Source organism: Taeniopygia guttata, chromosome 21 (genome assembly GCF_048771995.1).
Source record: "Taeniopygia guttata chromosome 21, bTaeGut7.mat, whole genome shotgun sequence".
Taxonomy (NCBI): domain Eukaryota; kingdom Metazoa; phylum Chordata; class Aves; order Passeriformes; family Estrildidae; genus Taeniopygia; species Taeniopygia guttata.
The window spans coordinates 3,158,001-3,173,571 of record NC_133046.1 but is presented as its reverse complement, the minus strand read 5'-3'; the positions used below and the strand labels follow the sequence as shown (position 1 = coordinate 3,173,571).

Sequence of the window (15,571 nt, the reverse complement as noted above, 5' to 3'; positions counted from 1 at the left end):
TTGGCAGGGAAGGAGCAGTTGGATATCCTTCCTCCTTGTTTTCCCCTGTCCTTCCAAGGATGGAATCTCTTGTTTAGGAATTTACTGGATGTTTTTTCTTTTATTACCTTATTTCATAGTCTCAGTCTCCAGAAAATGAAGAACAAATACCACGTAAGAGTTGAAATTTTAACTTTACTGCAAGGTTAATGAAAATTGAACAAGTAACTTAGAAAATGCATGGAGAAGCTTGGAAAGCTGGAGTCAGGACTGACTGCAACAGGAGTTTCACAAACACCCACCTACATTAAGGTCAAAAAACCCCACCACTGCAGCACAGTGTTCATCCAGCAGATAAATGCTCTGATGAAAGGGCATGGAGAGAAGGTCATGCACAAGGAAAAAGCTCGTTAGAGTCACCTCCTGAGCAATTACAGCTGTAATCTCTTAGGCTGCTTCTGAATTTCATCCCTGGATGAGGTTTGGTGCAGGAATGTATGAACCAAGGCTGACACACAGTGTTGGAAGTTTTCTCTGTCTCCATTAAAAAGTCCTGGCCCAAACTAGAGTGGATTTAAGAAAAATGGCTGAGAGTATCAATCTAACCAAAATAGAATTCCTTTTCAGTTCTACAAAGAACAGCTTTGAAGGCAAACGTGTTTGTGAGGCTTTTGGCAATGTTCTCTCACAACAGTCTTTATTCTGTAGCTGCAGCAAAGGAACAGAAGTAGAGAGGAAGTTTGAGTAGGTTCTTAAGAGGGATTTTTACAAGAAGCTCAGAAATGCATATTGAGTTCACAAACTGCTGCTGAGCAGGTGGAACAGTGCAGCTTTAGCAAAAGCTAATAAATACAGTTAAAGACTGACTGACAGCTTTGAAAATTCCTAACAGGCATTAATCAGAGCACTGAGATCATAGTGATTGGAACAGCAATTCCTCTTAAACGACACAAAGCAGTCCCAAGCACACGACAGGATTTGACACCATACACAGGGACACAGCAGGGCCATGGCACAAAGGTTCTGCTGTGCACTGGGGGTTTCAGCAGGTTCCAGTGGCACTTCATGGACTGGGGAGAGCAGGCACTGGGACACAGAACACACCACAGCTCATTCACCCTGCATAAGGAGCAGTGAGGGCTGTAAATCAGGTACAAAATACAAGGCTGACACCACCCTGCTTCAAATCCAACCTGTGCATTCCCCAGACAACCTGGGAACTGTCCTACAACGTCCCCCTTTCCTCTCCTTTCCTTCCTCTGGTGACTTTGCTTCTCTGCCCTCAGCACCCTCTCCCCAGGGCACCACCAGCAAGTCACTTGCCCTTGAATAGCTGATACACAGAGGGGTTTAAAATCCAATTTTGCCTCTTGTCATGGAGTAGCCCAGCTTGGCCTCGTTGTTGATGAAGGACATCAGTCCCAGGTAGGTCTCGATGAGGATGGGCCGCTCCAGCACCAACACCCCGTTAGTGCTTCCTGGCGCTGGGCCCTCCTTGTGGGCTTTCTTCACAGCCTGGATCAGCTGTGTTTGAAAGTTTTCCAGCTGGAAGAAAAGAAATCACCTTGTTTTTGCATTGTTTTGCAAACTGTTAAGCAGCAGCTGATAGACAATGGTGAAGGATTAGCATTAAAGCTGTAGCTGTCACGGCTCTATGGGCTGTGATAGTCACAGTCTGATATTTAACCTCAGTGATTCAGTTAATTTCACACAGGACACTGCTGATGGGTGGCTTAAACAGGGAAAGATTTATCAGTGACCAGGTGTTTATTTCTGACTGTGGTTCTGCCCTGCTCACTGATGTGTTATGCTTAATAGTGTTCTAATTTTAGGCAAACCTTCAGAGGACTGAGAACCACCTTGGTTCAAGGTTTTCAGTGAGCAATTAAAGTGTCTGTTAATTAGCTGGCAGTCCTAGATGAAAAGTCCATCAGCCTGTCAGGTAAGTAAGAGCAGAAACAGCCCAAGATCCATTTGCTTTTGGGTTTTGCAGGACTCTTTACCTTCAGTTTTGGCTTCCTCTGTGTTTCAGCCAGTTATGTGTGGCTGGCAAAAATAGGCAGTAGGGCTACCTTACAAGTCAAAATTTGGAGACTGGGGAGATGGAGCTCCAAATTCTACCTCTGATGTAACTGATTTTGTTTGATTTATCGACATATTGCTTAAAAAATAATCCAAGTTGTGTCCACCCTACGAGCTCCTTACCCGGCACAGGGACGAGATCTTCTCATCAGCATCTGCCATGGGGTGCTCGGTGAAGGTCACGTAGGGGATGTTGGTGGACCAGGGGTTCCACCTGTTGATGAAGGAGGCTCGGCTTTGCTTGTCCCACTGGATGCGGATACCAACACCTTCCCTCCTGATAGTGCAGAATGAACAGGGTAAAACTTGTCTCTGAGCAAGGTTAACTAAAAATGTTCTGTCTGGAAATGACCTACTTGGAACCAGAAGCTCACTTGAAATATAAGTGATAGTAAATTTTACTGAAGGCAAGAAATGCAGTAATTCAGTCCCTGGAACGTGCAAAGGGACATTCTTACGAGCTAAGAGCAAGAAGGTGAAGCACCTGGGACACCCTGGCCATCTGTCACAGCCTGTGACAGCTCCTGTGTACAGGGGACCTGCCACTCACAGCTTTCTACTCATGCTAAGGTGGTGCTGCTACTACTTACTGCATTATGTAATGGTGAGGAGTTTCTGCACCCAAATCTACTCATCTTATCTTGAAAGTCTTTGAGCAACTTGCTGTTTGTACTCACCACCCCAGCAAACCAGCAGCTACCCTGAGGTCTTCTAGTAAAGCTTCAGGAATTGTTAGCAAAGTTAAGCAAACAAAAGGAAGAATTCTCCGACCATTCCAGTGGTCAGGCTGACAGCTCAATCTGTTCCCAATACCACGGGCCTGTGGCTGCTTACTTGTTGAGAGATTTGGGTGGGAACACAAACTCCCCCACAGAGATGGTGTCCACGGCGCTGAGGGCAATCCTGGTCACATGCTGGCACTGCAGGCTGATGAAGTTGTACTTGCAGACCAGGAGGGACCAGTCCGTGATGAGGACAAGGCGCTCCTTCTCATTGTTCCAGTGATCGATTCTTGGGGAGAGAACGCGACTGACCTTTAAGTGGTTCTGACTCCTGGCTAGAAACACTCAAGAGCCTGGCAGAAAGAATTGCTGAGGAGAACAAATCTGAAGTCATGGTGATGCTGTATTTTCTGTTACTTTGCTTTGTATGATCAGGGCCAGTGCAGGGCTGAGGGTCTGTGCACTGCCGCACACACAGGGCTTTGGGACAGTTTCTTAAAGCTTATGCCTACGCTTTACTGCAGGGGACAGTTTCTTAAAGCTTATGCCCACACTTTACTGCAGGGACAGTTTCTTAAAGCCATGCCCACACTTTACTGCAGGAGTGGGTTCTTTGTGGGACTGGATTTCCTAAGGGCTCAACTAGGGAGTGAGTGTTGGTCTGGTTATAACGAAACAATGCTATAATGATGGCTGCAGCCAGCCTGGGCAATTCCGGGCCTTGTACGCGGAATAATATTCCCCAGTTTAACAGAGAACAGCGCCGTGGGCTGTGCAGCGCGGGGCCGAGGCTGACCCCGCTCTCACCTCCCGCTCCCGGAGCGCCCGTCCCACCCCGCCGCGGAACTCACTCGGTGAGCAGCCACACGCTCTGCACCTCCCCGTCCTCGGCGGGCAGCACGACCACGCGGATCTCGCTCACGGCCTGCTCGATGGTGCCGGGCTGCGGGGGAGAAGCGGAGGTCAGGCCGGGCGGGCGGGCCCCGCGGCCGCCCCGCGCCGCTCCCGCCGCGCACCCGGAACACGAAGTACCGCCTCAGGCGGCCGGCGCGGCCCGCGGTCCGCACGCTCAGCGGCCGCAGCGTCTGCCGGGCGGGCGGCGCGGCCGGCTCGAAGGGCGGCCCGGCTCCCCCCGGCACCAGCGTGGCGGCCCCGGGGCTGCCGGGGCTGCCGGGGCCGCCGGCCGGGCCGGACTCGTCCGCGTCCCGCAGCTGCAGCATCGCCGGGCGGGCGCTCGGAGCCTTCCGGGGCGGAGCGGGGCGGAGCCGCCGGGGCGGCCTCTCGCTCCGCTCCGCTCCGCTCCGCTCCGCGCCGCGCCGCGCCGGGAGGCGGCACTGCAGCCCCGGGACCCGGCGGGATGCGGGTGAGGGACGCGGCAGCGCTCCCCGCTCCGCTGGCCCTGCTATCGGCTCTTGTCGTCACACAGCGGCGGCCTCCGCGGCTGCACAAAGCCCTGGGTGCTTCACTAGCGCTTGCTCAGAGCTGGTGAGGTACCAGGTACCGGCACTGTCACAGCCAGGGCTGTGTCAGTCACTGTCACCGTCGCCTAGCAGGGCTGTACGAGGTGGTGGGTGCTGTCGCTGTTGCCTGCTCAGAGCTGTGTTAGGTACCAGGTACCGTCACTGTCACAGCCAGGGCGGTGTCAGGTGCTGTGACCATCAGGTGCTGTGAGCCATCTGGTTGTACAAGGTGTCAGTCACTGTCACCATCGCCCAGCAGGGCTGTACGAGGTGGTGGGTGCTGTCGCTGTGTTAGGTACCAGGTACAGCGCTGCTCAGAGCTGTGTTAGGTACCAGGTACCGTCACTGTCACCGCCAGGGCAGTGCCAGGTGCTGTGACCATCGGACATCTGGTTGTACAAGGTGTCAGTCACTGTCACCGTCGCACAGCAGGGCTGTAAGAGGTGGTGGGTGCTGTCGCTGTTGCCTGCTCAGAGCTGTGTTAGGTACCAGGTACCGTCGCTGTCACAGCCACGGCTGTGTCAGTCACTGTCACTGTCGCCCAGCAGGGCTGTACGAGGTGGTGGGTGCTGTCGCTGTTGCCTGCTCAGAGCTGTGTTAGGTACCAGATGCCATCGCTGGCACACACTGGCGCTGCACCAATTACAGGGTACTGTCACCATCACAAACCTGGGGCTGTACCGGATGGTGGGTGCTGTCACCATCCCCTGCCCAGGGCTGTATCAGGTACCAGGTGGTGTTGCTGTCACACACCCGGGGCTGTATGAGGTCCCACGTGTCACCATCACTGCACACCCAGAAGTGAATGAGCCCTGTCTTAGCCCTGCTGGGGATTTTCAGGGCTAAGACAAGAACCCACACACATCACACAATGTACAGTGGGAGGCCCTGAGCTCAGCCAAAATGATGCTCTGCTCTGCCCAGGTGGTCTGGACAAGACTCATATACCCATAAAGGAGCAAGATCTGTGGGTCTGCAGAGGCCAGGCAGAGCTGCTGTGAAGCAGGTCTAGGTCAGATGGGCAAGATCCTTAAATATGATCAGGACAGAGCTCAGAAAGGTACCAGAGGAGTGTGGAATAGGGATGGGATTGTGCATGGAGAGACCTGGAGCCCATATCACATCCAGCACACTTGATAGTGAAGATTAAATAATGCTGGGGAATGAATGGCATGTTAATGTTTCAGTTTCTGTGGTCTCTGGCATGACTGCAGATATTATCATCAGTATTTATGGAACTGTATCATATCTTGGACCACTTTCAGGGCTGTTTTTCATGGAGCCAGAGGATGACATCCTCGGCGGGCGGCTGTGCTGGGAAATTATATAAAATTGAAAACATACTAAATTGACTTCACAGACAGGGTAGGGTTTCAGATATCTGTCTTTCACATGTGTCCCATGAATCCCCCACTCTCCATAGCCCTTGCTCAGATGGGCCTCTTTAGGTGGGAAACCTCACTACTGGCTTTAGAGGGATTTTCAAAGGACTGCAGAGCTGAGTTTGTGCTGGGTCACTCCACAAAGCTTTTCCCATTGGACCTTCCCCTTCTCCCTGCAGGCAGCCTGGCCGGGGTGGCTGTGGCTGGGAGAGCGGTCAGGCCAGCCAGGACCCTGCAGCGAGTTGTGTCCTACCTGTGTGACAGGATTGTCACCAGAGGCAGCGTGGGAGCTGTGGCTGGACCCATCAATCCCCATCCTTGGCCTCAGCCGTGTCCTGGAGAGGGAGCCCGACTCCCGGCTCTGCCCACTCCCTGCCATTGGGAGGAATCCCTGGAAGGTTGTTTCTCACTGTAAGAAAGTTCTATCTTTTTAATCCCAGATAGAAAAAGACCTGGATTTATTGTATCCTGGAGCTCTCTCTGTTGTTATAAAACATCTTTATGTAGCTGCCTTTCTTATAAAGGAAGAATGAATGATGTTTTCTTCCCATCCGTTAGGCTTGGCTGATATTTTACTGCTAAGTGGAAGCATTAACCCCCTCACCTGCTCTTTTCTCTTACTTGAGGATTTATGTCACTGCTGTGACCTTGGGAGAGTTCTGGTGTAAGGAGCAGCTGCTTCAGTTTTTTCCAAGAGCCAGCAGCTTTTGGGCATGGCCCTTGGGGACTTTAGTCTTGATTAATGGTTGTCCTTCAGCCACAAAATATGTCCGTGAAACTATCCTAGCCTTCCTCCTTCTTATCCTGCTTCTCTGATGGAAATCAGCACCTGCCCCAGGCCAAGTAAACTCTGGAGGGCCCCGGGACAGCTCAGAGGTGCCCAGCTGCTGCTCTGGTTCCTCCTGACCCTTGGGGAGGGTTTGCTGGCAGGTGCTTGAGATGTTTAGTGCAGCATCCCTGCTCTCCTCCTCCCCATCCTGCTGTGCCGGCTGCTGTGAGCAGTTGGAGGTGTCCCTGCCAGCAGAATTTCCTTGGGAAGCAATCAATTTTGTTATCTGTTGGAGTGCATGGGGAAGATTGAATCTCTGTGAGATGTTTTTCGAGCTTCTGGAAAAGGGATTTGGGGTGGTGTGTCCGCAGCTGGCCTTGGGTAGTGCAGAAGAGCTGCCTGTGGAGAAGCACCACTGCTCCATCCCTGCGAGCAGGGCCTCCCCCTCCTCTGCTCGGGGCTGGGCACAGCTCGTGGGAGGGATTTCTGACTGACAGCGAGCAAAGAGGCAAGAGAGCATGTGAGGGAAAGGAGCTGGACCTGGGAAAGGCAGGGGGAAGTTTTGTTACTGCCCTGAACCGCAGGGAAGCTGCTCCGGTGCGTGTGTGTGCGGGAGTTCCTCCGGAGGAAGGTGGATGCCTGCACCTCTGTGGATGGAGTCAAGGATCACCCTGCCTGCTTCGGGAAGAGCCCCTGGGAGGTGAGATTCTCCTGCCAGCAGAGCACCCCTCCTTCCTCCTTCTCCTTCCCCTTGCCAAGGGCTGGATTTCAAAGTGCCTTGGGAAGAGGATCGCAGCTCCGGAGCAGCTCAGCCCACATGGGGCTGCTCTGCTGGGCACAACCCAGGTCTTGTGAACCCCCAGGTCTTCGAGCTTTGTCAGGAAGCAAATCCCAGAAGGAAAAGTCACTTCAGTGCATTTCACTGCGAGCAAACGAGCATGAGAATCCAGGTTTGGTTTGGGGGAAAATCCAGCTGCAACCTGCACTGTAACTTCCAATGGAGTGAAGAAACTCGCTGAGCAGAATTCGAGAGGGAGGAAGCATCCAGGAAGGATAAATCCGCTCTCCCCTGCGAGGAGTCCCCTGAGCTCCGATAACTTTGTCCTCTGCAAGGAGGGACACTGGCGAGCTGGGAGCAGGAGGCAGCAGGAGCCTGTGGGGAGGAGGACGCGTGGAGCTGTGCTGGAGGAGGCTGTGGGATTCCGGGATAACCGCTGGAAGCACCTGGAGGCAGAGGAACGGCTGCGATGGAGTTTCCTGCCGTGGCACTGTCACTCATCGTGGCGCTGCGAATGTCTCCGCTGGCTGCTGGGACCAAACTGCAGCCCCACATGTGAGTAGGAAGAAAGAGTTCCCGAGGGGTTTTGTCAGGCAGGGAATGGAAAAGCAGGAGCCAAATGCAGTGTTTTCAAATCAAGGGTGAAGCAAAGAGCAGAGAGTGAAGGGGCAGAGGGGAGCAAGCTGTTGTGGGTTTCTTTATTTACTATTAGATGTGCAGAAAGAGGAATAGGAAATTGAAAATGTGGATAGTCTTTCCTTGTAGGAGAGAACTCCTTGGTTTAGCTGAAACTGTTGTCTGAATGGGAGAGATGATTCCTGTGTGAATACTTTGCCCTTTCTTCCAAGACCTGCTGCTTTTATTTCACTCCTCACATCTTTCTTATTCCACGTTCCTCCCCTCCCGCTGCCGTTACTCCAGCAGCACGTAGGCTGCTCTTTTTAATTACATTTTACAGTTACAGTTTGGTGTTAATCATTTGGCTGCTCTGAAAAACTTCCTTGCAAATTTGGCCTCCTGCCAGAAGATGGTCTCTCAGAGCCAGGGGATCACTGTAATTCCCTTTGTCCATGGAGCTGGTGTGGTGTGGGGTGCAGACTCCAAGCCGCCCTCCCCGATGGGTTTCATTCTTTTAAAAAAAGCGTGTCCTTTAGAAGATAAAGGTTTTGGGATAAGTGGCTTTTCCTCCCCACGTCAGGGTTTTGTGCTCCTGCCCTGACAGTTACTTTCAGGATTTCTTGGACAGGGCACTGGAGCCCTGTGCCAGCACGCCGGGGTTGGAATTGAGCAGCCTGGAGAAGTTGGATGCCAGCTGTGACCTCTAAGCTTCACCACGTCCAAATTAGTTATTGTCCTTTTTTTTTTTTTTTTTTTTTTTTAACAGAAAGTATCTCTAAGAAACTCTGGGTCCTGTTAGAAGCAGCAGAAGCAGTCCCAAATACCAAGTGGCTCATGGAGTCAGGAAGAAATATTTCACTCTTCATCCTTAGTTAAACCCACTGACTTGTGCATGGAGAAAGAGTTAGGATTAGAAAAGAAACAAAGTACATTTCTTTGATTTATTGGAATTAGCCTCACAGCCCTTAGCTCTGAATGAGCATGAAACCACCCCTGTGGCTGGTCGGCCTGGCACCGTTTCTTTTCCCTGCAGTGATTTAACTCATTGAGGAGGTGGATGCAGGGGATTGCCCAAGCCCTTCCTGCCCTGCCAGCAGGAAATCCAGGAGCACTGCACCCCTTGCAGCTGTGAGCCCCTGTCTTGGTTTGAACAGACAGGTGTCTGCTAAGGAAAGCAGGAGCTTTCCTTGAAATTAAAAAATGTAAACCCCCTCCCTCCGAATTGTTATAATTTTAAAAGATATCAGGCAAAGATATGGGAATAGGAATAACAGTTCTTTACTAGGAAAATTAAAATACAAATGCAGTAGTACAAACGAAGAAAAAACTCTACTGACAGAGTTAGAATCTGACCTGAAAGCCTGTGGGTCAGGGAGGTGGCAGCAGCCCCATCCCAGGGTGGCTCAGCCCTCCTGCAGTGCCAGCTGTGCTTCTGCTGGAGCAGGATCCTGCACAAGGGGGGAGTTTTCCTCTGGAGCTCCAGGGCTGGGGGAGATGGGCCTGGGCTCCTCTGGGAATGCAGTGGGCAGAAAGCTGCTCCTCTGGGAATGCAGTGGGAAGAAAGCTGCTCCTCTGGGAATGCAGTGGGCAAAGGCTGCTGTGCTGTTCCCAGGTCAGATTGTATCCAGGTAGGAACGCTCAGCTCCTCTCCTGGGCGGAGCATCTCCCAAAGGATGATGGAATTTTCTCAGCCATGCAGAGACACTCATTGGCCCATGAAAAGAAGATAATTAATAATTAATGGCCCATGAACAGAGGAGCTCTCCTGGAGAGAGGATTGGTTGTGGGAGAGATAAAGAAAAACTGCCCAATGAACAGAACTGCCCCACCCCTTACAGATGGAAACAAAATATACACCCAGCTAAACCTGAGACCTCTCCTGGATCCCCTGGGTGCCCTGGGTCCCTCCCATCCCTGCATTTCTGTGTTGCAGGCCCAACGTGTGCGCGGTGCAGGAGCTGGGGGTGCTGGGGCTGCGGCAGCCGTGCGTGCGGGCGCTGAGCCGCGCTGCCCGCGTGTGGCAGCAGGACTGCGGGGAGCGCCGCTGGTGCCCGGCCTACGAGCGCAGGTAGGTGCTTTTCCCTCCGCCTCGGGCTGCTCCCCGGGACAAATGGAAAGGTGGAAACTTCCACAGACACTTGCAAAACATTAAGGATTTTTCTTACAAGAGTCTTACTGAAATATGAGACTATAAAGTTGTATTTTTTTTCTTAACACTGTGAGTAAAGAGGGAATGATTCCAAAGTATTAGCCTCTTATTATCATCAGCTTAAATTTTTTTTCTTCAACATTCCACTACATCCAGAAGGTGCTCCTCAATTTACCTTTTCAGTTCCAGCCATCAAGAGAAGAAAACCACTACAAAGGTATCACTAAACCATTTTACCACAAGAGATGAAAAACTCACCTACTATTTGTCAATATTTTATAACCAGAGCTTTGTCTCCAACCCAACAAAAACACACACAGTTTCCCATCTTCAGACAATCTATGACATCTGTTTCCTATGATCCAGCCACGTTAATGGAATGACTTATTCTCCTCACGTGCACCATTCCTGTATCTTCACATGTGTCCTCAAAGCCTCTCAGTGCCTCTTGTCTGACAGAGCTGATGGCAGGAGCTGGGCCCAAGTCAGGGTTACTGGCTAAAATAACAGCAAGTATGGCCGTGGTGCAGGACCACCTGTGAGGGTGGTCAGCAGGATTTGCTGCAGGGTCCTTTCACTCCCTGAGCTGGACCATGCTCAGGCCACGTCAGAAGAGCTTGAGCTGGGCTTGCACAGGTGAGCACAGAGTTGGAAGATACCTGAGTGTTTGTCCCCCTAATCACAGCACCCCTTGAGTTCCGCTGGCCAGAGATGGGAGCCCGGGCAGGGGGCCCTGCAGAACGAGGGCTCTGAACGTGTTACAGCATAAAAAAGAACTTTTCTTACCTATGCAGCAGCCAAACTACAATGTGCCCAAGCTGCTTCCACCCTCCACCTGCTCTTCCGGCCTCATTAGGGAGTTACAAGGCTTTGCAGAATAAAAATGATAGTTGTCATTTCAAAGAAACATCTTGGACTCAAGACAGCTTTTAAGTCCTGACTTTAGGAATTCATCCTAACCTGTAATTGCTGGTAATTACCCTGGTGATGAGATCTGTGTCCTGGTAACAAAGGAGCAAACAGTGTCTGACTCTTGGCTGTGTTTTCAGGGAAGGCTTTGAAAGGATGGATGCCCTGTCCGCTTCCACTTCAAAGGCTGGGAGTTCTTCAGCCCCAGCAGTCCCTTCAGCTCCTTAAAGGATGGGTTTGACATCACAAATCAAGGGACTGAAATGAAATAACTTTCTGTTCTGCTTCATTACAAATATCAGAATAACCCAGAGCTAAAACTGACCCCGATGGAAGCACAGAGGGGAAGCCACTGAGGGATTTCACCCCAGGAGTTGTGAAATCCAGACAGGGAAAGGACTATCAGGAGAACATTCCTCGGGCAAGGTTTTGCCCCAGATCTCCTCTCTCTAAACTTCTGGGAGTTCCCATTGCAGCAAGCTTTTCCAGGAGCTGGGAGCTGTGCTGCCAAGTTCCCTTGTGCCGGGCAGCCGAGGCAGCGGAGCACGCGGCGGCGGCGCTCGCAGGGATGCTGGAGCTGCTCCAGCTGGACCTGCCTCTGGCGGTGTGGGGCTCAGGAAGTCTATTCACAGCTCCAGGATCTGACCTGCAGTTGGCCTCGGGGCCTTTGAGCTCCTGGAGGAGACTGGGAAAAGCAGCATCTGTTCAGCTGGAGCATCCTCAGGCTGTGCTGCTCCAGGTTCCTGGTGGAGGGATGGGTTTGTGCAGCTTCCCAGGGAGTACTGACAGCAGGTAGCTTTGCTCAGCCCTCCATAACCAAGCTTGAAGGGATCACAGTGCTATCCCAGAGGGGCTGGAAGGGGATTTTCCAGCAGTAGGACACAGCACGATTCCCTGGGTTCCATTAGTTCTGGCTCATTCCCTGTTTTCGGTGCCAGGGATTCCTTAAAACACAAAAGAAAAGAGAAACATTAAAGATAAAGTATCTCCTGTGTGGTTCTTTCCCATCTGCAGCACCCAGATACCCAGAGGCACTGAGGCTGTCACAATATTTGCCTGTCCTTCAGAGCTGCCTGAAGGGTCTGGAGTGTCCGACAGAGCTGCCCAGGAGGGTGGGACGAGGCTGCTCAGGGCACTGCTGGGGCACAAGGAGCCCTGAGCTGTCCTACATCACTATTTCAAGCTTTTCCTCCCCATCCCTGAGCCTCTTTGTCATGTTCACACCACCCTGCATCCACCATCTCCCCTTCTCCTTCCTCCTGGGCTGGGCTGGAGAAAGCTCCTGGTACCATGAGGATCCCGGTGGGCTGGAGCCTGGTGCCTGTGAATTGCTTTCTCAGCTGCTTCTGGAACACAACAATTTCCTTCATAATTTGTTAACAGCTCATAGAAAACAACAACAAAAGAATTGCTATCTGCTTTTATTTTTCTCAGCTGTGCTTCCACGTGCTGGTTGGCACGCAGGAGTCACTGAAGGTTTCCTTCCCGGGGATTAACAGTTCACTGTTATTTGGGCTTTTTTTTTGTAGGAACATCCAGACAAAATCAAACAAGTTGACTGAGTTAGGATAAATATTTTCAGTGGACATGCACAACACATCTGCCGTGCCAAATATTTGTTGTTGTTTGCCTGATTCGCTTTGGTGGAGCAGTTTCATGTTCTGCCAACGGAGCTTTTTAAAAATCAGCTTCAGAAGTATTATCTGTGTTTCAATTCTCACAAACACACAACACCACATTTCCGGGGAAAAAAATGTGTCGCTTTTATTTATTTACGCTTCAGATCAGTCCCTGCTTTGCTCCCCCAGCTCCCACCCTGGAGGGAGCTACAGGGAGGAGTTACAGGGACCCTCAGTGTTCCCTGCCAAGCTGTGGAGCCTTGCTGTGTCCAGCACAACTCTTGGAGTAGTTTGGTGTTGCCATCAGGATTATTTTGTTTTTTTATCTCACCAGCCCCTTAGAGACACCTGCTCCTGCTCACTAAGGCAGAATACCTGCTCTTAAAATTTACATTTCCTTTGTGAGCAAGTAGTGTGAGGGAGGAGCACAGAGCTGTCAATAGTCTAGAAAAGGAGAAAAAAACAATCTGGGGTGTTATGAAGACCTGGGTGTTGTCTCTTGTGTTCCTAATTAGAGTAAATTAGGAATATTTTCTTAGCATCAGTGATCACTGCCAGGCCATGTGGAAAACAATTGCAGCACATTTGCAAACCCAATTCCTCATTTTATTTGCACCCATAGCTACAAATTCTGTTCTTCCCGGTTTCCCTGCCCTGCAGGAGCTGACTGTGGCTGTGGTTTTGTGTTTCAGGGTTGTGTATTACACAGGCTACAGGCAGGTGTACCAGCTGAGGTCCCAGACCACCTACAGGTGCTGCCCAGGATGGTCCCAGCTCCCAGGGGATGCTGGCTGCCTGCACAGTAAGTGTTGCTCTACTCAGCTCAACTTCCTTGGTTTTGGCTCATTTCAAGTCCTGTGCCTTCAGAAAATGCTCTAAAAATGTTTTAAAATGTATTTAAAAATGCGCTTAAAAATAGCTGTCATGAGTTTTTATTAGTTTCTTATCCCATGTGTAATAATAATAAAAATAAAAAACCAAAATAACAATAGTAATAATAATAGTAATAAAATTATTATTATTATTATTATTACCTTTATTATTATTGTTATTATTATTATTCCCTTGCATCAGAAGGATGCTACTCTGGTTTCCTGGGCAGCACGGTGCAGTGCTTTCCATTTCTGGAGAATTTCTACATTCAGTGTCCCAGCCATCCATCCACTTGCCAAATGCTACCAAATGTTTAAAATCAAGGCCAAGTTGATGTTTCCAATTGTGCCACTGGCAGAAGCTCTGGAAACTCCTCTGAGAAGGTTTATCAGGGGCTGGGTTTGTTCTTTTGAGACTGGCTGAGTCGGAACTGTCCCTGTGAGAGGTTTGGGATCTCTGCAGCCACCCTTGGCCAGGGGTGAGTGGGCTCAGGGTGGTGACTCTGCAGTGTCAGCCTGGAGGAGGGGACACACAGCCACAGGGGAAGGGTGGCACTGGCCAGGTCTGGAGTGGAGACCCAGGACTCGAGGCTTTGGGATTCTGTGCCTGCATTCCTGCTCTCTTCCAGTGCAATTCCCTGCCAGGCAGGCACGGGAGCGTGTCCTCCCCAGCTGTGGGGGAAGCTGCGAGATGCATTCAGGTTTGCACATGATGGGGATGTGCAGATTTCAGCCTATGAGATGATTTTGTGCTGTTGTTGCAGAAGACAGAGGCAGCTTTATCCCTGTGGGCCCCACATTCCCTATTTCCCTCCAGATTCTCTGTCTGACACAGGAGGCAGCTGCTGTGTCACTCCCTAAACCCTACAGCCACATCCAGCTGGGGAAACATTTAACTGGGAACTACTTCTGAGGTGTTGAGAGCAAGGAAAAACCTCTTGAGGGGAACCAAACTTATGTGCAGAACCAAATGTTACCTTGTGCAGAGCCCTGCACTCTCCTTGTGCTGCGGGATCGATTCCCTGCCTCAGTGCCTGATTCTCTGCTGATTTACACCTTGGAGGTGCTCTCCTCCTTCCCCACAGAAAAGCAGATTGCATTTTGGGGAGATGATTGCCCTGCCATCAGGGGGATCAGAGCAGCTCCTTGTGGAGGCAGGCAGGACTGGGACTGACCTCCAGGACAGGGAGGTGTCACCCACAGCTGCTTGCCTTTTGTTCTGTGCAGAGGCTGTCTGTGCCTTCCCTGGGCTTTGATGCTTGTAGCAAAGGTTTTGTTGGGTTTTTTTAAACAAAAAGGGATTAAAAGGTGTATCAAACAACCAGTCTTTATTCTTCCTATTCCAAGCTGTGGCACAGGAGAGCAACCCACTGGGGAGAGGAAGCTCCACGGGTGCCTCGTAACCCTGTCAGTGAGCAGATAATAACCTCAGCTGAACTCAGAAAAGCACCTTCTGTAATGAGTTTTCCTGCCAAGGAAATGAGTAATTCCATGCAGGAAGGAAGCAGAGAAAAGGAAATAGAGCTGCTCAGGGCACGCTCTGAGCTCATCACTGAGGCTGGGAATGGTCCTCAGGGGCTGCTCACTGCAGGCTTGGGCTGGAGTGGAGAAGAGAGGGACAAAAGCAGAGTGACACCAGCCCAAAAACTCCTGCAGGAATTGCTGCTGAGCTGCTGGGGAGGTTGAGTTGGATCATGACCTGGAGATGGTGAGCTCTGTCTGCATTCAGCCCTTCAAACCCAACTGGATACCACCAGGTTCACACCCAGGACATGCTGTAACCTTATTTCTGGGACAGAAAAATAGCTATTTGTGTACCTATGTACATAAATATTTATGTGTTTAAGTGCTACAGGCACAACAGGGTGCTGATCTCTGCTGGCCCTCAGCACAGGCAGGGGCACTTCCAGGGGCAGAAAATGAAATTACATTGCTCTGTGGATCATCTTCTGAGCCCCTGAGAGCAGCAGGAGAGCAGCCACCAGGTTAGGGCTGAGGTGGGAATTGTGCTCTCTGTTTCCAGACCCCCACAGGCAGCAGCTGGAGGAGCACCCCACGGGCAAATGGGACAGCCAGGAGGTGTGTGCTGATCTCTGCACTGTCCTGGGCTGTTGGGATGTTCCCAGCTTTACAGGGACAGGGTAACTGAGAGGCGTTTTCAAAGCTTTTATTTCTATTTTCACATCGGGGAACATGCCAGGCTGTGGGTTTGCAGGGCTGTGATGGCTTTTC

At 51.1% G+C, this 15,571-nt stretch overlaps 1 protein-coding gene across 1 annotated transcript; it reads right to left on the bottom strand.

The window, feature by feature from the left end:
- Positions 1-154: 154 nt before the first annotated feature.
- On the bottom strand, positions 155-4,028 carry TPRG1L (tumor protein p63 regulated 1 like). Its single transcript, XM_002192705.7, has 5 exons — positions 3,800-4,028; positions 3,635-3,726; positions 2,896-3,072; positions 2,185-2,338; positions 155-1,524 (listed from the first exon to the last, which is right to left on the bottom strand). Exons 1-5 carry the CDS (start codon positions 4,001-4,003, stop codon positions 1,330-1,332), a joined length of 822 nt encoding a protein of 273 aa, XP_002192741.1. The 5' UTR covers positions 4,004-4,028; the 3' UTR covers positions 155-1,329.
- Positions 4,029-15,571: the final 11,543 nt, after the last annotated feature.